The sequence below is a fragment of the Bison bison genome, unplaced genomic scaffold (assembly GCF_000754665.1).
Source record: "Bison bison bison isolate TAMUID 2011002044 unplaced genomic scaffold, Bison_UMD1.0 scf7180017864062, whole genome shotgun sequence".
Taxonomy (NCBI): domain Eukaryota; kingdom Metazoa; phylum Chordata; class Mammalia; order Artiodactyla; family Bovidae; genus Bison; species Bison bison.
Genome location: NW_011494634.1, coordinates 1,234,944 through 1,259,490, shown reverse-complemented (window position 1 = coordinate 1,259,490; position 24,547 = coordinate 1,234,944). Strand labels below are relative to the sequence as shown.

The 24,547-nt window shown below is 44.1% G+C and overlaps 1 protein-coding gene across 1 annotated transcript in view; it reads left to right on the top strand.

Annotated features, from left to right (window-relative positions):
* Positions 1-20,606, top strand: part of HAL (histidine ammonia-lyase) — a 23,751-nt gene extending 3,145 nt beyond the window's left edge. Inside the window, exons 8-20 of the mRNA XM_010836292.1 lie at positions 795-920; positions 3,574-3,713; positions 5,976-6,023; positions 6,912-7,059; positions 7,817-7,912; positions 8,007-8,065; positions 8,958-9,038; positions 10,343-10,408; positions 10,726-10,891; positions 13,536-13,670; positions 15,337-15,445; positions 15,545-15,614; positions 18,958-20,606. Coding sequence (XP_010834594.1) covers positions 795-920; positions 3,574-3,713; positions 5,976-6,023; positions 6,912-7,059; positions 7,817-7,912; positions 8,007-8,065; positions 8,958-9,038; positions 10,343-10,408; positions 10,726-10,891; positions 13,536-13,670; positions 15,337-15,445; positions 15,545-15,614; positions 18,958-19,098 — 1,385 coding nt within the window. The 3' untranslated portion in view covers positions 19,099-20,606. The remainder of the gene's footprint in view (positions 1-794; positions 921-3,573; positions 3,714-5,975; positions 6,024-6,911; positions 7,060-7,816; positions 7,913-8,006; positions 8,066-8,957; positions 9,039-10,342; positions 10,409-10,725; positions 10,892-13,535; positions 13,671-15,336; positions 15,446-15,544; positions 15,615-18,957) is intronic.
* The last annotated feature ends 3,941 nt before the right edge of the window (positions 20,607-24,547 follow it).

Below are 24,547 nucleotides of genomic sequence, written 5' to 3'. Positions count from 1 at the left end.
TTGATTTGATGAATGAAGTGCAGTCAGCCCTCAGTATCTCTAGGTTCCTACATTTGCAAGTTGGATGATTCAACTAGTCTCAGTTGTCGGTTGAATTCACAGATAAGGAATCTACAGGTGCTAAGGGCAGACTGTACTATGTCGCTTTACATAAGGGGGCAGGGGGTGGGAGGAGCTGAGGGGAGGGGAGGGGCGGGGCTGGAACCCTGCAGGGATACCTGGGGGTGACCATGCAGCACAGTATCAGACATCCTGTATCAGCCACCAGCAGCTAGCACCTTCCAAAGAGTAGGTGCCATTTCTGCTGCCAAGGAGGGAAGAAGAGCATCAGACATGATATCCTTTCAACTGAATCCCAGAAAAAGGAATGGGCTAGACGGAAGGATAGAATTGGGATGAGGAGCATGAATACAGTCATGCCAAAGAGTGGTGCAGTCAGGGGACAAAATTACAGCTGGAACTCAGGGATGAGTGGATCTGGATGTGGTGAGAAGGGAAACTGTCAAGAATTGCCTCCCATCAGACTGCAAGAGACCTTGTGTGAGAAGACTGGACACCATTCCAAAGGTGTTGGGGAGGGCTCAGGCTCACTGAAGCTTCCAAGGAAGAGAACTGGGGAGGCAAAACTGGAGTCTCACATTTGACTGGAAGATGAGACTTGAAGAAGTGGGACAGTCAGAAGGGAAGGCAGGGCAACTACCTGAACCAAGACCTGGAGAGCAATTTGAGGTGGAGGTGGCTGGGAGGAGGAGGATTTTGTTTATCTTAGAGATAACATCAGTTCTGTTTTGTAGGCGTTGGAAAACCACTAAGCCCTGAGAGATGCCGAATGCTCTTGGCTTTAAGGATCAATGTCTTAGCCAAAGGATACAGTGGCATTTCCCTGGAGACCCTCAAACAAGTTATCGAAGTATTTAATGGTAATGCAATGGATCCCCAAATGACCCTCCATGCAGGCTGGGTGGGTACCACAGGCAGACTTGATTGACAGGGTGGTGAGATATTGGTGAGATAAGACATAAACTAATGAAGATGAGTGGGAAGTGGGCTTGGCAAGAAGGAAGATAGCTATATGGGGCAGAAGATGGGGGGCGGGCAGGGGCAGAGACTCTTACTCCTGTCAACTTTCATCCTTCTCTATCAGAACAAACCGCTTAAGTCTGGCCTTAAATTCAGAGCTGGAGAGAACCCTTGATTCAGTGATGCTCAAATGTGGTTAGAGAAGTTATTCAGATCATCTGGGAAACACGATGATTCCTGGATGTCCATCCCAAAGACCAATTCAGTACTTCTGGTTGGTGCCTGGGAATCTGAACTCTTCATGCTCCCCAAGTGGTGGGATCACCAGACTTAAAAATAACTGAAATTCAGCCTCTTCCAAAGGTATAACAGAAATATAGAGATGAAAGGCTCGCTTGTGATCATGTAGCGGTCTAGTGATAAGAGAAAAATCAATTCGACTTTTCGGGGCTTGTTCTTGGGAAAATTCCAGTGTGGAGACAAGATGTGACATTCTTGGGAGGCCAAGCCTATTCCTTCCCACAGATAAGGATATGCATTCTAGGTCAGTGGAGGCTCAGGGACCTGTAGGGTGAAGGAGTGGGCGCAGAAGCAGGGCAGGGCAGTCACATAGCACAAAGGGCGTGAGAGATTTCCCATGCTATAGGCACAAGTGATCTATAAATGCCAACAGTGAACAGTAATTTGAATGAACAATCTATAGCATACAAGGCTGTGCTGAAGAGACCAGCAGTGATTTCAACACCTATTTCTACTCCCGACTCTAAGCCTAAAATCCCAGATAGTCCAGCTTCAGCCGTGAACCCACCTATGCTTTATGGGTGAGTCTAAGGCACCTCTGGGTCCTAGAATTCTGAGAATTCCCCAGGGTGAACTATGGCCTGGAAGCTGACCTACGGATGGCACGGCTTCATCCCACTGACATCACTTAGCAGTTGTAAAAACAATTGCTATCAGTAGTCTGAACTTACCTTGGAAATATAGCCTTTTTGTTTGTTTGTCTTAGTAAATTAATGGGAATTTCCCTTTTAATGGGGGTTCCCTCATAGCTCAGTCGGTAAAGAATCTGCCTGCAATGCAGGAGACCAGGGTTCGATCCTGGGTCGGGAAGATCCCCTGGAGAAGGAAATGGCAATCCACTCCAATATTCTTGCCTGGAAAATCCCATGGACAGAGGAGCCTGGTGGGCTACAGTCCATGGGGTGATAAGAGACAGACACGACTTAGCGACTAAACCACCACCAATGGGAATTTCATCTAAAACAATACATGTGCATTTAGAAGTGGTGGTAAGCTGGTTGACTAGGTGACCAGGAATCAGGCAGAAAAGCAGAGATTAAGTTGCCCATGACTTTACCTCCCCCAAAGAACCCCTGTTAATACCCTGGTACACTTTATCAACAATTTGTAAAACAATTTTAAAATTTTATTTATTTTTGGTGGCATTGGGACTTGGTTGCTTTCAGTGGGCTTTTTCTAGTTGCAGGGAGTGGGGGCTACTCTCCAGTTGCAGTGCACAGGCTTTCCCCTGTTGAAGAAGTGGTGACTTCTCTTGTTGCAGAGCACAGGCTCTAGGCACACTGGCTTCAGTAGTTGTAGCACATGGGCTCAGAAGTTGGGGCTCATGGGCTTAATTGCTCTGTTGCATGTGGAATCTTCCTGGACCAGAGACCAATCCTATGTCCCCTGCATTGGCAGGCAAATTCTTAACCACTGAACCACCAGGGAAATTCTGTATTACTTTTTTAATGTAATAAACATTTCAGTTCAGCTCAGTTGCTCAGTCATGTCTGACTCTTTGCGACCCCATGGACTGCAGCACACCAGGCTTTCCTGTCCATCACCAACTCACGAAGCTTGCTCAAACTCATGTCCATAAACATTTACTTGATTTCAAATAGTCTCCAATAGGTTTTAATGGCTACACACACCATTTGGTTCAATGGAATTCTCTTAGCTTCCTCTATAGCACATTTTTTACTTTTTGCTCCTAGAAATAAGGTGGCAATGAACAACAGCTAGTTCCTGATCACATCTTTAAGATACATTGCTAAATATTCCAGAAATTTCTAGGTCAGATTAGAAGATGTACAGTAACAGTAAACAAAGGGGCAGAGGACCCAGGGGCAGAGAAGGAAGAAGGGAAGAGATGGTCATTGTGGGATACATATTTCAGATCACCTTTCTTCTAGGCATTCTGATCTTAATTCCTTATGTATAGCGTTCTTCCGACCTCTTCATACAGCACATCTGAGCATGTCCTGGCCAAAACCTGTCATCCTTCCCATTGTCCTTAGAATAGAGTCTAAACTTAAAGTGGCTTATGGAGAAGGCTTTGCTCCCAGAAGGGTCTGCTTTCCCATCTTCTTTCTCTCTCTCACCTCTTTCTTTCTACAGCAGCTCAGCCAGGTCCCTTAAGCATTACCTGTCTTTCCCTGGGTGTCTATGCCATTTGTGATACTAGATCTTTTGGGATAGGTTGGTCTCAGTGTCAAAGCGAGGCTGGCTAGAATGAAGTACTCTTGAAGTAACCAGTGTCTCCTTTTCTCCCAGCCTCGTGCCTGCCATATGTTCCAGAGAAAGGAACTGTTGGTGCCAGTGGAGACCTTGCCCCACTCTCTCATCTTGCTCTTGGGCTGATTGGAGAAGGGAAGATGTGGTCTCCAAAGAGCGGCTGGGCCGATGCTAAATACGTAAGACTAATAATAGCTTCCGTGGCAGTCATTTCCCCAGGCTGGACACCAGGTAGACTTCCGTGTTTTCTAGCACTTCATCTTTTCAGCAGCCTGATGACAAAGCATTCCCACTCTATGGCTGTGATAACTGAAGCTTAGAAGTATAGACTGAGTCAGGAGCCCAGCCTTAGTGCAGTGCGTGTGTGCGCGCTTAGTCACTCAGTCGTGTCTGACTCTTTGTGACTCCATGGCCTGTAACCCGCCAGGCTCCTCTGTCCATGGGGGTTCTCCAGACAAGAATACTGGAGTGGGTGCCATGCCCTCCTCTAGGGGATCTTCCCAACCCAAGGATTGAACCCAGGTCTCCTGCACCGCAGGTAGATTCTTTAGCACCTGAGCCATGAGGGAAGCCCCTTAGTGCACTACAGGCATCCAACTAAGCTATACTCTTAGCTTCTCTACACAACCGTCAGCCTCCTGGCCTTGGTGATTACCTTGGTAAACAGGTAAAGCTGCTAGTGTTCACTGCAGGAACTTCTTCTGCACCTAATGCACTCCCAGTGCCTATCCAGGAGGTCACACATTGTTGGAGGTTTAGCTAGTTGCTGGTCTAATGTGTACAGAGCTGTGGATCATGGCCCTGATATAAGGCCCCTGGAAAGGAGACTCCATATCCCCCCACACCCGAGCTGTCATCCTGGTGGTCAGTCAGAAGGGCCTGGGTTTGACAAAGCTTTAAAATTTCTTTATTCATCTATACATTCATTGAGGCTTTCCTGCTAGCTCAGATGGTAAAGAATCTGCCAGCAATGTGGGAGATGTGGGTTTGGTCCCTAGGTTGTCAGAGCAGCCCAAATAATTGTTTGACGTGTCATCTCTGACCTTTTGCTGGGAGGTCCTCTAACACTGAGTCCAGGGACAGAAGCCCAAGGAGGAAGAAGTCAAGAGAACAGGTGGTCCTTCTAAGAGTTTGAGTTCCAGATCACCTTCCTTCTTTACAGACTAATCTTGATTATTTCTCTATGTCCAGTATCCCCCTCAACCACCTTCACATAGCAATTCTGACCATGTCCTGGCCCAAACTTGTCATTTTTCTCATTGTCCTTAGGATAACGCTTAAAATGAAAGTGGCCTACAAGAGTCTTGACATATTATTGCCATATTGCCATACCCCCAGCCACCTGAATCCTTCCCCACCAACACTGCACATCACAGAAGCTAGAGGTGCCCTGCAGCTGGAGCGTGCTGTGTCTGAGGTGGAGGGGCCAGTCATGTCCACCCTTCTTTTCCTGTTTCTGCTAAGCCCTCTGAGAAACTTCCTTCTCTGCTGTTCTGCTTCTTTTCCCTACACCCCACCACTGCCAAGTTCCTTTTGCCCCTCCTTTGTGCTCCCCCAGCATCTTATGTGACTATTTTCCACTGGACCTTACCCACTTCCTACCTCCTGGAGCACTTAACCTATGTGCTATGACTGTATTTGCCTAAGACTGTATTTAACCTATGACTGTGTTTGCCCTTGAACTTGTCTGTCTCCATTTTTCCTACCCTCAGACCCACATCCAGGACAGAATTAGACATGTGACTGGTATTTTAATAAGCTGTGAAAATGATTGTGCTACCTCTGTCTTCCTTCTTCCCTGCTGCTCCTTCCCCAGAAGAATCTTAACCTAGTGACTGCTTTCACTTCTTTTATTTCAGAGGAAGATAATTCTGCCCATTTCCTCTGAGGATTTTGTGTCTATCTCTTAGGCCATACACTCCGCTCTTCACTGGTGGTCACACATATGCCATACAAGTGAGAAGCCCTGCTCTGATAGCGTGAGGTTCTGCTGGTGTTAAGATAAGTAGGATGAGGGTGGAGGACTTTAGGTCAAGCTCTAGAGGCCAGGGAATGTGGGCAGAGTTAGCAGCCCAGCCTTGGAGCATCTGCATCTGGATGTGCACATGTGCTCAGAAGCAGCAGTTAAAAAAAAAAAAAAAGTGAATCACTAAAGTGCAAACTGAATGCAAAGGGCCTAGAACCCAATATTCAGGATTGATTTTGTATACACTAGCCTCTGACAATTTTAGGTACAAAAGTTATTCGAAAGCTAAGTCTGCTTGCAGACTAAAGAAAAGAACTAGAGAATAGATCAGCGAAGATGAACAGAGCGAATTTACATAGGTCTAATCTTTTAGAAGACAGACCTTTGAGCTTACTTTTATTAGATTCTACATGAAATTAGAAATATGCTGGTATTTCATTTGATACCCATTTTCACTGTTTAAATCATTCTACAGGTCCTCGCAGCTCATGGATTGAAGCCAATTGTTTTGAAACCAAAAGAGGTAAGAGACTCAAGGAAAAGTTGTTCCTTTTAACAAATCATTATGCACTACTTTTAGTCTCAATATCAGCCTCACTGGTTTCTTAAACATAGCATCCATGTTTGCTTAAGTTCGGAGAAGGCAATGGCATCCCACTCCAGTACTCTTGCCTGGAAAATCCCATGGATGGAGGAGCCTGGTAGGCTGCACTCCATGGAGTCGCTAAGAGTCAGACATGACTGAGCGACTTCAGTTTCACTTATCACTTTCATGCATTGGAGAAGGAAATGGCAACCCACTCCAGTGTTCTTGCCTGGAGAATCCCAGGGACAGGGGAGCCTGGTGGGCTGCCGTCTATGGGGTGGCACAGATTCGGACACGACTGAAGTGACTTAGCAGCAGCAGCAGTTGCTTAAGTTGGTCACTGAAGAAAGGGCTCTCCCTTATTTACTGAAAAGCCTCTCCAGTGCAGAGATGCTCAGGGATTCTTTTACAGGAGAACTTAAACTTCTAATCAGGATCTCTAAGGATCCCTGAATGATACTGTAAACCAACATCACTTAGGATGCTCTAAGTTAAGAGCCTCAGATCAGAAATTTTTCAAGGTGTCTTATCTGTAATGATGAGAACTTGAAATATAGCATAATGAAGAGCTAAAGGTTTTATATGCCGTCTACATTGGAACTTCTCTGCTGCTTCATGACAGGGAAACTATTCAAAGCTATTCCATTTGCCAAATTTTATATGATGACACTCATCCTTGAGTAGTTAAACAAGCATCACTGCCCTGCACTTTAGAAACCATGAATCAACATCATTCAGCTGAAGGCAAATTTTCATCATAGGAAAGCGAAAGCAGTGCTTATTACAACAAAAAGCATTAGGAAATGTCTCTTGCATCACCTGAAGGGTCTGGCACTCATCAATGGGACACAGATGATCACCTCCCTCGGCTGTGAGGCTGTGGAGAGAGCCAGTGCCATCGCTCGGCAAGCTGACATAGTGGCGGCCTTGACCCTCGAGGTTCTCAAGGGCACCACCAAAGCCTTCGATACTGGTCAGCATGGTTCTGCTGTTTGTTTGCTATTCATTCAGCCAGAGCTGGGTGGGGGGTGGGATGGGATGGTCAAGGTCTTTGGACATGGGGATGGCGGGGGTAGATGGTGGGGAAGAAGAAAATCCAAGTGCCTGTGGATTTGCAGGACTGCTGCAGTTTCATCTCAGTTATGCCACACTTGATCCTTGAAACAACCACGTTTCACAGACAAATGTTGACCCAGAGAGTTACGTGACCTGCCCCAGACCACCAGCTCTGATTCCCATCAAACTACTTGTTGTCTTAAGGATCTGTTGGCAGGATTTGAGAATTGGCGTGGAATTACAGCTAGTGCCCATTAGAAAATTGGGAGAGAAAAATTGTACAAGTGATAGGTTTTCTAGACTTTGAAGGACTCTCCACTCTTATATGTAGAAGGACCAAAAAAAAAAAAAACCTGTCTAAAAATGACTTAATTAAACTAGGCCACTGAGCTCCCTTCTGTTATGAGCCTAAATCTTTTCAGGGTAGGGCCAGTGTCTTGAGTTGAGTTCCCTATGGGCTCAACTCATAGTTTGCATTCAGATTTTAAAAGTAGAAAGAATAAAGTCAATATAGAAAATCTTGCTTTTGGAGTTAAGTTTCTAATTCTGAGCAATGGTTAAGGAGCCCTGGGGCTTTTCAGGACCAGGTCAGCACAGTGGACGGTCCTGTGCCAGTGATGGTAGTTCACTCAGTGTAAGAACTGCTCAGACTTCTCCTCCTTCATCAATTCTAGACATTCACGCTGTTCGCCCTCATCGTGGGCAAGTTGAAGTTGCTTTTCGGTTTCGGTCCCTCTTGGACTCGGATCACCACCCATCTGAAATAGCAGGTCTGGGCATGCCTACTTGAACTTATTTGCTTTTGAAAATAATTGCAAAGAATTGCTAACATGCCCCTTGCCATCCCCTCTACCTTTTCCATAGAAAGTCACAGGTTCTGCGATCGTGTTCAAGATGCATACACCTTGCGCTGCTGTCCACAGGTAGACAAAAACCCGACAAGTCTCTATTCTTTCTCCCAATTTGAGATAGCGATAGAAAGAGAGGAAGGTGTCAGGAAGTTGTGTAATGTTAATGGTAATCCAGATTTCTTTACGGCCTCTATTAAAAATGATGTATATCATATATACCCCCATTTGTCCAATTATTATGAAGTTTCTGTTCTCTATGGTAAGTTGCTTGTTTCCCTTTGAATTGCTTTGCTCAACCCCCCTGTAGAGAAGTTCAACAGACAGCTTGTTGTTTAGGTTTAGTGCCCTAAGTTTAAAAAATTCTAAAAAATTCTTGTTAATAATATCATCCTAACCAGTCAATGGAGTTTTACTGGTTCTCCCTATTAGAACTGCCAGGGATATATCGGAAAATCCAACCACAATTCGAGGGCATATCCATGATTAGATCTATCTGCACTTAACAGGCAGACATAAACCATTGTAAATGAACCTGTGAGTCTTAACTTTAAACTGTAGTGAGGCAATGTGTATTGCAGATGTTATAACTCATTTGTAAATAGAAATTACTAGGATAAGGAGCTAACCTCATCTCAAGAGTGAGACAGTATTTCAGGCTGTACCAAGTTCCAAGCCATAGTGTACTCAAGAATCCTCCATAGAATAAATTAAATGAACATGATTTAATGAAACTTAATTTTTTATTTTCATTTCATTTTATGCTCTTTTCCTTCTTCTCAGCAAGTTCAGTTCTAGCTCAGCTAGACTGAAAAATGTCTGTGGGGAATGATTGACATATGAGCTCTACAGTAAGAATAAATTCCAGTTTAAATGTTCTTACTGTTCTAATAAGAATATCAGACTATGTGACAGGCACCAGACTCAGTGTCTTCCATGAATTAACTCATTTGATATTGTCTTTTAGGTCCATGGTGTGGTGAATGACACAATAGCATTTGTGAAGAACATCATAACCACGGAAATTAACAGTGCAACAGATAACCCTGTATCTTTTAACTGCTTACTAAGCTGTAATTACAGAATTTCAGATGGTAATTTTAAGATCTGATGAAGATCTTAAAATTGTATAACCACTCTGGTTCTCCATTTCATAGACTAAATGCCTGGGCCCTGAGGTTAAATGCCTCTATCAGCTATAGATCTGAGCTGAAAAGTGGCAGAAACAGGTCTGTGAATCTTGCCTCAGGTTTGGAGTCTAACAGGCTGTGCTTCCAAAACTGATGGATGAAAGATTAAAGGGGATATTTCCAGCATCAGCTGAAGGGTTTCACGAAGGCATTTGCCCTAAAATCCATTGCTGAGGTTGTTGGTAGAAGGATGAAGACCTATATCACAAGTGTGATTGTGGCAACCCTGAGTACCATGGCATTTATAGAAGCCTTTCTGGGGTTCAGTGATACTTTGGTGTACTACACAGAAGCCTTTTAACATTTACCTAAGTATTGATCAGAGTTATGGCTTTCCCCATCCTGAGTTTATTTCTGACGTGGTAAGTGAGTGCTAAGTCACTTCAGTTGTGTCCGACTCTTTGTGACCCAATGGATTATAGCCCTACGAGGTTGTCCATGGGATTCTCCAGGCAAGAATACTGGAGAGGGTTGCCATGCCCTCCTCCAGGGGATCTTCCTGACCCACAAAGAAGCCACATGTCTTATGTCTCCTGCATTGGAAGGCCGGTTCTTTACCACTAGTGCTACTTCACTCAAATCAGTGTTCCCATGTTTGTACAGAGAAGAGGAAGAATGCCTCCATCTCTTAAGGATGGAGCGCTCCTTTCCTTCACAGTATGGGTTTCTCACCGCCACCTTGTTTTTGCTACAAAAAGTTCTGTGTTGACTTAGTTCCTTATAAGTGACTGTGGGCAGTCAGGAGTCATACTGGCAAAGTCATCACAGAGACAGCACTGCCTTTAAAGACCATCCAACCCCTTAGGAATCTATTTCGTCTCCCTCACGTCTGCCTCAGTTCTTAACATTGGAGAAAGTACTGATGAGCAGCCCTGAGAGCCGTGCACAGCCCGGGCTAGCAGACAGCAGTTGTGTGAGGCTTCTCACTAGACCTGTTCAGTGTGGCTTCTCCGACATGCTTACTTCAGGCTGGGTTCTGTTTTGTTTCATGTACCTTTGTATCCCTGTATGTCAACACCTACTTGTGCAAAGACTCTCCTTCTCTCCACCCTGCCTTTTTACAAGGGCTGCCACCTCAATGTTAAAAATGAGCGATTAGGGAGAGACTTATGCTCCAAGTTTTCAGCAAGTGTTATGCAGAAGCCTTAACCGATTTTGAAAGATGGTCTTTGCCAGCAGGGGAGAGACTATTTCTGGAGGAAACTTCCATGGTGAATATCCAGCCAAAGTAAGCTTTTTAGAATTGCTCCTGACCTGACCCTGAAAGCATATCCCATCATGCGTGAAAGCATTAGTCACTCCCTCAGTCAAGTCCAACTCTTTGCGACCCCATGGACTGTACCCTGCCAGGCTCCTCTGTCCATGGAATTCTCCAGCCAAGAATACTGGGTGGGTTGCCATTCCCTTCATCTGGGGATCTTCCCGACCAGGAATCAAACCTGTATCTCTTATGTCTCCTGTATTGGCAGCAGCTTCTTTACCACTAGCGCCACCTGGGAAGCCCCTATCCCAGTATAGGCCAACCTAATTGAGACACTCTTTCAGGCCCTGGACTATTTGGCCATTGGTGTCCATGAACTTGCCTCAATTAGTGAAAGAAGAATTGAAAGGCTCTGCAACCCCTCCCTCAGCGAGCTGCCTGCCTTCCTGGTGGCTGAAGGTGGTCTGAATTCTGGATTCATGATAGCCCACTGCACCGCTGCAGCCCTGGGTAAGGACCCTGCCTTTTGACCAGAATTCAAGTCCATCCATTTATGGGTCTTTCCATTTTACCTGAAAGTATCACATTCTGTCTTTGAATGAGATCTAACTTTTCCACCACCTCTATGTGCATCCTACCTCTCTCAATACAAAAGCATGTTTCAAGAAAAAATATAAAATAAAACCTAAGCAACATTATACCGAAGTGTAATAATACACTAATGAGGTTGTAAATAGGGAGGTTTTCATGATTTCTCTGTAGGAAGCAATGTGACATCACATGTGAACTTCCTTTTTGTGGCTTTTCCCCTAATCTCAAGTTGAAGAATATCAGAAGGAAAAAGACAAAGATGATTATAGCTACTGGTGAATCTTTCACTAAAAACATAAGGATGTGATTAAACACACAAAAATGCTTATAAGAAACAAGATGCCCTCTATGAAAACTGAGCTGGAAAATAGCAGACTTCTGATTCAAGACTGTAAGGGACAGAGAAATAACATCAGAACAGGACCTGGCACAAAGGGCTTTACTTATATTTACTCCCTTAATTGTCAAACAATACCAAGAGGCAGGTACTATTATTTCCTCTTTCACAGATGGATATTTGAAGATCCAAGAAGGTAAAGAACGTACCCAATATTGCACAGCTACTAAGAAATAAGGCAGAGTTCAAACCCACGAATTTTGGCTCCCAAATCTATGCTCAGACTTCAATTAATGAGGATTTCATTTTGATCAATACTTAATCCTATAATATCGTTGCCAAATTTAACAAACAGAAATGCAGGATGCACTAATATAAATTTATTGAAGTTAAATTTGAATTATTCAGCACATTATTTGTTAATAAAAATTATTTTTTTATCTGAAATTCAAATTTAACTAAGCATCTGCAATTTTTTTGGCAAGCCTACCCAACGGGGCTACCCAGCATGGCAGTTCAGTAAGAGCATAGCCTCTGGGTCTGAATCCTGTCGCCACCCATTTATCAGCAATTTGATATGGAGCAAGTCTCTTAATCCTGTTGACCCTTAGTTTACTCCTGTGTAAAATGGGGGTGAAAAACCTACCTAATAGGGCTGTTCTGAGGAGTAAATGAATTAATGCATAGAAAGCCTTGGAACTATATCTGGCATACCGTAAGCACTAAATATTAGTAGTTACTATTATTCCTCACCACTTTTTCAGTTAAGTCTCACACTTAGACTCAACACAGCTAACAAAGAGCCACTGAATTCATCTTCTGTCCAGTATCTTCTATCCGCTCACTTACTTCCTTACTAAAAAAATCCCTTTAAAAGGCAGTGACCTTTCATATTAACACGCATGCATGCTAAGTCGCTTCGGCCATGGCCAACTCTTTGAGACCCTATGGACTGCAGCCTGCCAGGCTTTTCTGTCCATGGGATTCTCCAGGCAAGTACACTGGGGTGGGTTGCTATGCCATTCTCTAGGGAATCTTCCTGATCTGGGGATTGAACCTTCATCTCTTATGTATCCTGCATTGGCAGGCAGGTTCTTTACCACTAGTGCCACCTGGGAAGCCCCACATTAGCATGGTGGGGTGGTCATTGATTTTTAGAGAATGTTGTGAAGTTGGGGCGTCTCCTTTGAATGTGTTTCGCTGCCCTAGGTGTTTGAAGTTGCTTGGCTTGCTCTCATTATAATTAAACTAGTGGTTTTCTTTTTTTTTTTTTTTCTGGCCACTTGTAAGTTACCTTTCTAAACAAGCACCACCAAACCAGGTGATTCATATTGCAGTGCTGAAACCTGAAAGTTCTGGGCAAAATAGGATGAGTGAATCACCGTAGTTTGTACTGGATTATCCCTATAGCATAGAAAAGAACTCAAAGCTGCTCTCATAGGTCAAAAAGAAAAGTGGGGGAAAAACTCTTGACTTGGACATTTCCTGGCTTCTGAAGCTGGGGAGAAGGAACTCTGTATTCTAGGTCCTTGGTGCTTAAGTTATAGTCCCCTGGCCAAAAATACAGCCATCACCTGGGAATTTGTTAGAACAGCAGATTCAGGCCCCACCTGAAACGCAACATTCGCACTTTAACAAGGCTGAGTGACTCACACGCAATAAAGTTTGAAAGACAGCAACCTAGGCCCAACTCTAGACGTCCCCCTACATCTCCAAGACATCCCCAGCTGTCATTGAGCCCTTGCTTAAACTGAGTACATCCACTATGTCATCATTGGACAGTTTCAATTTTAAATCTTCTTGCTTAAGGTCTGTGGGTCCAGCCTCAACCTGCAAATGCCATCCCACCTCATCTGCTGTCATAACCAGATTCTCCTCCAAGTCCTGGAAATGACCACCACTTCCTTTTTCCCTTAGTCTCCCTGGCATGCCAAATGCTTGCAGTGTTTTCAGCTTTGCTTTGTAATATGAGGGTTCCCTTCCCAGTCCCATCTCAGAACTCCCTACAATTTTAAGAGTCCTTCTTACTTTGGGGGTGGGGTGGGAAACCCACATGACTTCCTTTTCCCAAAGTAACTTTGGAACATCTAGTTCTTTGATAATGACCATGAACTCCTGGAGAGGGTATCCCGCACTGAGGAGCACTTTGGGGAGCCATGTGTCATTGGCACATTTTTCTATTAGGAACAAAAATATGTTCCTAACTTAGTTTCTGGCCTCTTGCAGTTTCTGAGAACAAGGCTCTGTGCCACCCCTCGTCTGTGGATTCTCTCTCCACCAGCGCTGCCACGGAGGATCACGTCTCCATGGGAGGATGGGCAGCAAGGAAGGCCCTCAGGGTCATTGAGCATGTGGAGCAAGGTAACCCCAGCCAGCTGGAATGCAGGCCTCACCGATGACCTCTATGCCAATGGTCCTCAGAATGGAATCCCCATCAGGACATCAGTATCACCTGGGAACCCAGGGCCTGCCCCAGACTTGCTGACTCAGAAACTCTGAGAACAGAACAATCTGGACTTAACAAGCCCTATAGGTGATTTTGATGCTGGCTGAAGATTAAGAATCCATACTTTCTGGCTAAGCCAGTTCATCAGTTGGCTTTTTAAAAAAAATGAAATAATTTTAAAACATTCAGAAGTGGAGAGATAGTACCATAAACCTTCATATACACCTCACTCTAATTCAACAGTTAATACATTATACTTCATTTCTTAAAAAAATTTCTCAATCATTTTCAAGCAGATCCCTGTCATCATGTTTTCTTTCTGCACACTTTCTCTCTCAAGTACAAACGTTTGCTTTCTTACCCACTGCCATTATCACATCCAACAAAAATCAACAGTAAGTCTTGGTATCATCGAGTACGTATTCAAATTTTCCCAATTATTTCAGTGTCTTTCCAGTGTTTGTTCAAACCAAGATTCAAGACCCACTCTTTAAATTTAGTGGTCAAGGTTTTAAGCTTCTTTTCATTTACTCCCCCTTTTTTAAAAAAAATTCATGTCATTGACTAGTTTGAAAACCAGCTTAGTTTTCTGAGAGACCGACATTCTTGATTTACCTGTGAGCGTGCTTGTGGTGGTATGTTTGGTCTGTCCCGTTTCTTGTGGGTTGCAGTTGGTCCTAAAGACTTGACAAGATTTAGCTCCAGCATTTTTTGGCAAAGATAGTTCACAGGTGGGGCAATGTTGAGTCAAAGTATTCCAGCCTTCTTAATCACTGCTTGTTTGTTTCTTAAAGAGAAACTGCCTTCCTTTAGGCATTGTTCTCTAAATTCCTCAATCTTTGCAACTGTACTGGAAGCAATTGGCTGACAAAATAGCATTATCTTAAGATAAATGTAAGAGAGTTGAGTATCCTTTTTTGGGGGGCAGGCAACAGTTCTATTGAGGTATAATTCATATACTATACAATTCACACATCTAACTTGTACAATTCAGTGGGTCTTAGTAGAGTTGTGAATATACTCAGAGTTGTGAGTCGACACCACAGTCAACATTATAACATTTTCATCATTCCAGAAAGAAACCTTGCACCCTTTATCCATCACTCTCTCATCCTCTCTATGTGGTCTTGTTGGGAGCCTTTGAAATTGAAGGTTTAAAATAGACATTAGAGAAACAGTTCCGTGGCAACCAAAGACTTATCTGCTCATTCACTGACTCCTTCAGTCTTTTGATGATGGTGTATGTGCCAGGTATTTCAGGCCATAGGGAACAGCAAGACTGAAGACAAATGGAAATTTACACAAGGGTGGAAATAGGAAACAGAGGTTATCCATCTTGATCAGCTGAAGGGAGAAGGAGAAAGCTGATTTACCTGGGTAGTCCTCCGCTTCTCAGCATTAAAGATGCAGCCGAGGGGTTAGAAAAGTAGATTTAAAATGGTATACAAATACCAAGGCAGCCTCATTCTACCGATAGACTGAAAACCAACTATCCTTTAGTTGGCTGGCAGCTTGCGTGGGGTTTATACCCCTCAAGCTTGGAGTCACAGTCTAACCAGCCATCCCCTGTCCTTGTTTCAGTGTTGGCCATCGAGCTTCTTGCAGCCTGCCAGGGCATAGAGTTCCTCCGCCCCTTGAAAACCACCACTCCACTGGAGAAGGTCTATGACCTGGTGCGCTCTGTTGTGAGGTAAAACCAAACAGATCCCTGGAAAGTGACACCACTTCAGAACTGTGGACCCTGGCAGTGGTTAACGTTGGCTGACGGTGTGACGTGCTTTCTCTGCAGGCCCTGGATAAAAGATCGCTTCATGGCCCCAGACATCGAGGCAGCGCACAGGCTGCTCGTAGAGCAGAAGGTAAGTGGGCTGCCTGTCTTGTTTTTTAGTTTGGGGTCTTTAAGAGGGAGCAGGGCTTCCCTGGTGGCTCAGTTGGTAAAGAATCCACCTGCAATACAGGAGACCCATGTTCAGTCCCTGGGTTGGGAAGATTCTCCTGGAGAAGGAAATGGCAACCCATTCCAGTATTCTTGCCTGGAAATCCCATGGACAGAGGAGCCTGGTGGGCTACAGTCCATGGGGTTACAAGAGTCAGAGATGACTTTGTGACTAAATCACCCCAGCACAAGGGGAAGCAGGGTGGGGGTGGGGAGTAGAGAAACATTCTCTTATTCTTCTGTTTCCTGGCTGTTTCTTGGAAGTGAACCAAAAGGTACTCGTGCAACTTTTAAGGCCACTAAGAAGCTATTTGACAAACTCACAAGTGCCCCATGTTGCATCCAAACATTGACTGTCTAAGGATTAGGAGCTGAAATGAATTTTAAATAGAATTTTGGGACAAGTATTCATGGGGAGAATATAAGATGAAAGTTCATAGATTCCTCCTCACCAAGAAGGTTCTCTTTTACTCAAAAGCACACTCTTTTTCTGTAATGCTGCCCCCACCTGGTCCAGCAACTGCACAGACCTGAAGGGAAAACAAACTTCCCAAGTTTTTATTCAAAGGGCTCTGGGTCTACCTCCTGCACTGGTGTGTCCTCCCCATCAGGCTGGGTGAGATACGGGTTCTCTTTACTGCTTCTGCCCTCTGGTTCCATTGACTACAGACTTGTCTAATTGAGACGATGCCTAGAATGCAGACTTATTTTTAAAATATATTTTTAAAAGTTCTTTAAACCTTCTGCAGTAATTTGTAGCTATCATGTCCCTTAGAGTTGCTTGACTTCCTTTGGAACTATTGCCCTGCTCTTGAGAACAGTTTTTTCGTTTGACCTTCACTCCTGTCATTTGTAAGTGTTCCCCATACCCTTTGAGGGGGGAATTCCCTCGCTTGGCTGCCAGCTTTGGTGCTAGAAGAGAGGTAGGCGAGAGCTCAGCCTTTTTTCAATTGAAATATGCTTGACATACATCATTATATTAGTGTACAACATGTTTTGATCTCTCTATACATTGCAAAATGGTTATTACAGTTAGTTAACCTCCATTCAGTTCAGTTCAGTTCAGTCCCTCAGTCGTGTCTGACTCTTTGCGACCCCATGAATTGCAGCATGCCAGGCCTCCCTGTCTCGGAGAAGGTGATGGCACTGCACTCTAGTACTCTTGCCTGGAAAATCCCATGGACAGAGGAGTCTGGTGGGCTGCAGTTCATGGGGTCGCTAAGAGTCGGACACGACTGAGCGACTTCACTTTCACTTTTCACTTTCATGCATTGGAGAAGGAACTGGCAACTCACTCCAGTGTTCTTGCCTGGAGAATCCCAGGGATGGGGGAGCCTGATGGGCTGCCGTCTATGGGGTCGCACAGGGTCGGACACGACTGAAGCAACTTAGCAGCAGCAGTAGCAGCAGGCCTCCCTGTCTATCACCAACTCCTAGAGTTCACTCAGACTCATGTCCATCAAGTCGGTGATGCCATCCAGCCATCTCATCTTCTGTCGTCCCCTTCTCCTCCTGCCCCCAATCCCTCCCAGCATCAGAGTCTTTTCCAATGAGTCAACTCTTCACATGAGGTGGCCAAAGTACTGGAGTTTCAGCTTTAGCATCATTCCTTCCAAAGAAATCCCAGGACTGATCTCCTTTAGGATGGACTGGTTGGATCTCCTTGCAGTCCAAGGGACTCCTAAGAGTCTTCTCCAACACCACAGTTCAAAAGCATCAATTCTTCTGCACTCAGCTTTCTTCACGGTCCAACTCTCACATCCATACATGACCACTGGAAAAACTATAGCCTTGACTAGATGGACCTTTGTTGGTAAAGTAATGTCTCTGCTTTTCAATATGCTATCTAGTTTGGTCATAACTTTTCTTCCAAGTAGTAAGCGTCTTTTAATATTACCACACAGTTATTTTTTTCTTGTGATAGGAACTTTTTAAGATCTGTTCTTTTAGCAAATTTCAAATACACAATACAGTATTATTAACTATAGTCACCAAGCTGTACGTTGCATCTCCAGGATTTATTGATTTTATAAGCAGAAGTTTGTACCTTCTGACTACTGTCAAATCATTTCCTTACCCACTCCTCCACCCTCTGCTTCTGGCAATCACCAATCTGTTCTCTGTATCTATGAGCTATTTTATTTTATTTTAGAGTCCACATACAAGTGAGATCGTATATTTGTCTGACATTTCACTTATGATGACCTCAAGGTCCATCTGTGTTGTTGCAAATGGCAACAGCTCCTTACTTCTTATGGCTGAATACTATTCCACTCTGTGTGTGTGTGTGTGTGTGTATCACAGCTTTTTATTATCCATTCATTTGATGGTGAACACTTAGGTTGCTTCCTTGCCTTGGCTATTGTAAATAACACGGGAGTGAACATGGAAGTGCAGATATCTTTTCAAGGAGGTTAGCTTTTGAAACTGGAGAAGGAAATGGCATCTCATTCCAGTATAATGCCTGGAAAATTCCATGGACAGAGGAGCCTGGCGGGCTACAGTCCCTAGGGTCGCTTTCGAAAGAATACATTTTCTAAGGTAATACAGACAAATAGGAAATGCTCCTTTCCTATCAGGGGCAACCGAATAAAAAGCAGCTATAATATAAACTAAAAACTGGATCTTCATTTGAGAAGGTGTTATGCTTGAAAGGGAATAGGTTGGCCGGTGGAGGTAAACCCTGAACAAGGCTATGAAGCTGTGCTTCTTGAACTGTAAAGAGCACGTGGTTTTCCCAGGGACCTTGTTAAGATGCAGATTCAGATTCAGCAGGTCTGCAGTAGGGCTGACATTCTGACTCATCACAGGTGATGCTGCTGGTGCAGGGGCCATGCTCTGAGGAACAAGGGTCCAAAGAACAGAGTGCGTTGGTGCGGAACTGGGGCAAAGAGGAGATCCACTGCCTTTTATCATTAAAGGCTTGCCTCAGAAAACACACAGTTCCACCCTTGGGTAACTTTCCTTAATTCCACCCATACTGAATCCTCTAGGTTTTGTTTGTTCACTGGCTTGTTTTGCTTTAGAAGAGCAAACAGCTGAAAACCTTAATGTCACTTTAGAAACATTCTGAACTTTGTATTTTAAAAGCTGTTAAGGCAACCAAAAACGAATTGACAGGTCAAGTGTCAAATGGCTTATGATAAAAGCGAGCAAACAGTTGCTATGTATCTAGTCAGGTAGAGATAATGCTTTGACTTCAGATGAAGTTGTTTATGCATGTGAAAACAATGTTGTCAATACTTTGCTCTGTCCTTGCATCTCAGGTTTGGGAAGTAGCTGCACCATACATTGAAAAATACAGAATGGAGCATATTCCGGAATCAAGACCTGTTTCTCCAACAGCATTTTCACTGGAATTTCTGCACAAGAAATCTACCAAGATCCCAGAGTCTGAGGATCTTTAATGCTTTTTGTCATGAATTAGAAGATTAGATAGTACTTAATTTTATAGCAAATAGTACTATGCTGAAGGAGAGACCTGAGAACTTTCTCAGGCGGATCAATCTATTATATAGTTTGGGTCTTATAATACCTGTTCTGGTTAGGCTGGTGATAATATTACATTTACTAAATTTAGTGTGTTCTTGTTGACCTGAGTTAGAGATGTAAACAGTGTTTCCAGGTTATAGCACTTTAATTATTTCTTACAATATCTACAGGTCACTCATTCCTAAGGGTGAGAAGAGTAACCACAATTGTGTGGATGTTTGACTCTGGACATTAGATGAACTCAAATCTTGAAACAGATTGATGGCATTCTTTTCCAAAAACATTAGACTTCTGTGAATCTTTCATTTGTTTTGGTTTTTGGTTGTTCTTTTTGTTTTTGCTTTGACAAGTTCTAGTTAACTCTGGTGGATTATACTAAGCCATGATATGATAAATGTTCCTTAATATGTCTTTGTAAACAATACTTTTTAAGTCATAATTTGTTCTCAAGCTGCTTTTTGTTTTATTAGTTGAATTGTAGTAAAGAATAGTCAATTGGTCAACAAGAGATTCTGCGTCAAGGAGTTAAGGAATGAATAGAAAGATTGCTATTAGAGTGGTTCTCAATTAACTGTTTCATATTTATCAGATGTCACTATGCATATCAAAGAAAGGATTCAGATGCTTAAACTGTAGTAGGAGGTTAGTGTTATTGCTGCCTTATTACGTGTTAGTACTTTGTTCATGTTCTTGTAATAACCTAGCTTAAGAAGCCTCCTCATTTCACAGGTAAGGAATCTGATGTTTAGAAGTTAATCAACCCCCTCTCTGTGATGGTAATCATTAAAACAAGGCCCTGTTGACAGAGATCAGATGGGCCTCAGGATGTTACTCAGTCTGTTCCCTCCCCACTGAAGAAGATAAAGGACCTCTTGGGAAGGCTTAAGTGTAATTGTCCAAATGAAGGATGAATCCAAAGACTTCTTGACTCCCTGAGGCTATGACTCTGCACCCTTCCGTGCAAACAGGAGCAAAGCACCATGGCTCTAACCACTGCAGTTGGTCAAGGAAAGGGCAGACATGCTTGCCCGCTTTCCTACCTGATGACAGCCTAAAATGTGTCCAACATGTATTTCACAGCAGTTTTTCCTAATTGCAACCTGTCCACAGGAAAGGTGGAGAGAGAGGTACAAACCAAAATGTGCTGAGGAACCTGTAGACCTGTAGAAAGGTGGTTCTTGATGCTGTTCTTTGCTGAAATGTGGACACAGGAATGAAGTTTATTCATTCTTATCCACAAGTTGCAGTGGAGCAAGTGAACCCAGTGTTTTGATGGCTGTTTGTCACTTTGCTGTGGGGTGTGCTGGTTGCCAGGGCTGGTCCTCTGGGACCCTTCGTTATTGAGTTTTCTATACAGATCTGTAACTGTGCCCTCAAGGGAATTTCAAGGTAAATGTGGAATAAACTAAGTCTTACTGTCTTATGTCATTGCTGTATTCTTAGATTTTTATAACAATGTATGTCACCTCACCAGGGAAAGGTTATTCAAATTGCAGTTAATTACATTTGTGTAAGATTTTTGTCACTGAATGTTCACACAGTACAGAGTGTCTTTAGACAATGTGATTGATTTGGTAGACATTCTTTCTCTCTCTTTCCCACTGAGGAGCCCGGAAGAGCTGGAGGCATCATGATTTTCATGCAGGTGAGCTCACCTGGGCTTCTTTACCTGCTCTCTTAGGGCAGCCAGAGAAAAAAACCGAAAGCACAAGGGCTTTTCAAGCTCCTTTTGTGCCACATTTGCTAATGTCCAGTTGGCCAAAGCAAGTCACATGTCAAGCCCACATCAGTTTGGGAGAGTAACACATGAGGGCATGTGATTTGGGGCTGTTGCTATAACAACCTACCACATACATGAAACTCCACACATAACCTGAAAAATTCCAAAGAAGCTACTTTTCATTATTACTTAAAGCTGTGTCTCATTTCTGAACCTGGTCATTGAGTTATTTTTTATTAAAGCTTCTAATTATCTCATGAATAGCATGATCATTTTACACTTGGGAGTTTACTTTGGTTGAAGGTACTCATTTATTAAATGTAAACATTTAATGTTAACATTAACATTATACCAAAAAAAAAAAGAGTTGGAGGAAACTCATTTCAGCTCAGGGCACAGGCCTGGTTTGTCTCAAGATGGTCCCGTTCCCTCTACTGGGTGATTAGTTCAAGAGATATTAGCGGGGTACAGCTTGGACCAATGAAACAGAAGAATTTTACTGGAGGTGAGACAGGCCTGGGTCCTGGGACCCTTTGTGGCAGTGCTGCAATGCTTATACCTGGACACACCTTTTCTTGAACAACAAAATACAAAGAAACTATATGGGACTAAAATGAACCATGTGCATAGTCAGTTGGGACAAATTCTGGACAAAAGCTGCAAAAAGATTTAAAAAAACCCAACTGCAACTTTTAAAGAGCCTGGAGCAAAAGAAGGAGGTTGCGAGCCAAAGCAGGGTACTGGGCATGTCCCCTGCACCCACCACCACCTAAGCCACTCCTCTGGCCAACCTCTGGACACACCCCTACCCTCACTCCATATAAGGAACAAATTCCCCCCACCCCTCAGGGAGCCAGTGAACAAGGGACCCTGCTGATTGTTCTCGCCCTCCCCCTCCCCGCAGCCCCTGCTGCAACAGGAGCCCTAGTAAAACCCTGCCTGAATTTCTTGTCTGGCCTCTGGTCAATTTCCATCGGCTAAGGAGGCCAAGAACTCTGGTCAGTAACAGAGGCTTCTAGAAAACTCTTTCTCTCCTGAGAGCAGGCTTTCTCCCTGTCCTGCTTGACCTGAATGAGGAGGCACAGCCCCTCTGACTGTTGCTAGACTGCCACCCCGGGGGGACCTAGCCTTGGGGTGTCCCCAACACTGTAGGACAGAGCAGGAGCGGGGGAAGGACTCTGGGTCTTCAGGGGTCCTGAACTGCTGGATAACCAGTCCTGAAGCCTGTCCTTCTTGTGAGTTTCCAAGGGGAGCTAATAAGCTTCCTTGTTTTTCAAGCCATGGTCAGGTAGGGGGTGTTCATATTTCACTGTGCCATTTCGAGAGCTTTCATCCAGACTTCTAGCACCTGATACCTCCTACTCTCTCCACCAAAGGACTTGGTTAAGGTGTCTTTCCAGAGTCCACTCACACAGCACATATCTGACTGTGTTGACTAAAACCAGATTCTTCTTTCTACAACAAAAACTTGTCCTGGTCCTAACCTGTTCAAAAACTTGCAGTGGTCTCCCATGACTTTAAGAATGAAGTTCCAATGAGTGAGCCTGACATGCCAAGTCTCGTGAAACCTGAGTCAACGTTACAGTCCCAGTATCCCCACTCTAGGAGGACTCAGACCTGCCCCCCTCCTGAACACCCTCATGATCCCCCAACTTGGAGCCTTTCCTTCACATCAAAATCCTTCCAAGCTCCCAAGGATGGCAACGCCCCTTTCCACCCAATCATGACACTGTTTCTTGTTACGTTTTATCTTTACTTCCCCATAAGCATCATCTTTTGACATCACATCCAGTCAGTTCATTTGCTCAGTCATGTCCAACTCTTTGCGACCCCATGAACCGCAGCACGCCAGGCCTCCCTGTCCATTACCAACTCCCGGAGTCAACCCAAACCCATGTCCATTGTGTTGGTGATGCCATCCAACCATCACATCCTCTGTCGTCCCCTTCTCCTCCCGCCCTCAATCTTTCCCAGCAACTGGGTCTTTTCAAATGAGTCAGCTCTCCGCATCAGGTGGACAAAGTACTGGAGTTTCAGCTTCAACATCAGTCCTTCCAATGAACCCCCAGGACTGATCTCCTTTAGGATGGACTGGTTGGATCTCCTTGCAGTCCAAGGGACTCTCAAGAGTCTTCTCCAACACCACAGTTCAAAAGCATCAATTCTTCTGCACTCAGCTTTCTTTATAGTTCAACTCTCACGTCCATACATGACCACTGAAAAAACCATAGCCTTGACTAGATGGACTTTTGTTGGCAAAGTAATGTCTCTGCTTTTTATTTATTTATTTATTTTTTCTCTGCTTTTTAATATGCTGTCTAGGTTGGTCATAACTTTGCTTCCAAGGAATAAGCATCTTTTAATTTCATGGCTGTAATGACCATCCGCAGTGATGACATTACATTACAGAAATGACATTACATTAAGGAATTCATATGCTCTTTCCAATATGTGGAACAAGTACTTTCTTTAATACTTCATTCCTGGGTTGGCCTGCTGAGTGTATTTTAATAAGTACTTTCCACTATGACCATCTGTATGCTTGTGCAGCCATTTATTACTTCATTCATTGATCACCTCCTATAAACCAGTCACTGTACTAGATCAGGGGAACATGACCAGGCCCTTTCCTCTCCTAACACACAGTTTAAAGAGAAAGACAATTCAGCTGCAATGCTCTAGAGGCACTCACAGAGGAATGGGAGCACGGTGGGCATGGGGAAGGACTAGCTCCGATTTCCCACATTAAGAAGGGAAAGCACTCTAGGTACAGGAAAAGGTGCTGCGAGGTCTGCAGCAGCAAAAGCAAATGGAGGTTTTGAGGCACCATGTGTGGTTAGGGTCTAGACCGCAGCCCTTCTCAGACTCAAGGGGGCAGACAAATCACCTGTGGATTTGTTAAGACCAGATTCTGATTCAGTAGATGTGGAGTGGGGCTGAGGTTCTGCGTTCCTAGCCAGTTTCCATGAGTTGCAAGGGGCTTGTAGGACACTGGTCTGGGAGGAATGTGGCAGTTTCAGGTGGACATCCTCTTCTGGTTTCTTTCAAAAAAGGCAAGAATGCTACTTATTTAGAGTTAATGTTTCCTAGAAGGAAAATGGGCTTCCCTAGTGGCTCAGATGGTAAAGAATTTGCCTGCAATATGGGAGACCTGGGCTCGATCCCTGGGTTGGGAAGATCCCCTGGAGAAGGGCATGGCAACCCACTCCAGTATTCTTGCCTGGAGAATCCCCATGGACAGAGGAGTCTGGCGGGCTGCAGACTCCTGGGGTCACAAAGAGTTGGACATGACTGAGCAACTAAGCACACACAGAAGGAAAATAAGAAGTGCTTAACTTGCTTATTCCTAAGTGTAAGGATATACTTCTTCATGGCTTGGATTCTGCTGCTGCTAAGTCACATCAGTAGTGTCCGACTCTGCGCGACCCCAAAGACGGCAGCCCACCAGGCTCCCCCGTCCCTGGAATTATCCAGGCAAGAATACTGGAGTGGGTTGTCATTTCCTTCTCCAGGCTTGGATTCTAGGACAGACCTAATCTTTAGTGTTGGCCTTTCTAGCTATCTCCTGCACCCCAGACTCCCACTGTTAACTAGGAGACCAGTCACAGGCGAGGTATCACCCACAGCAACCATGCGCTTCCCAC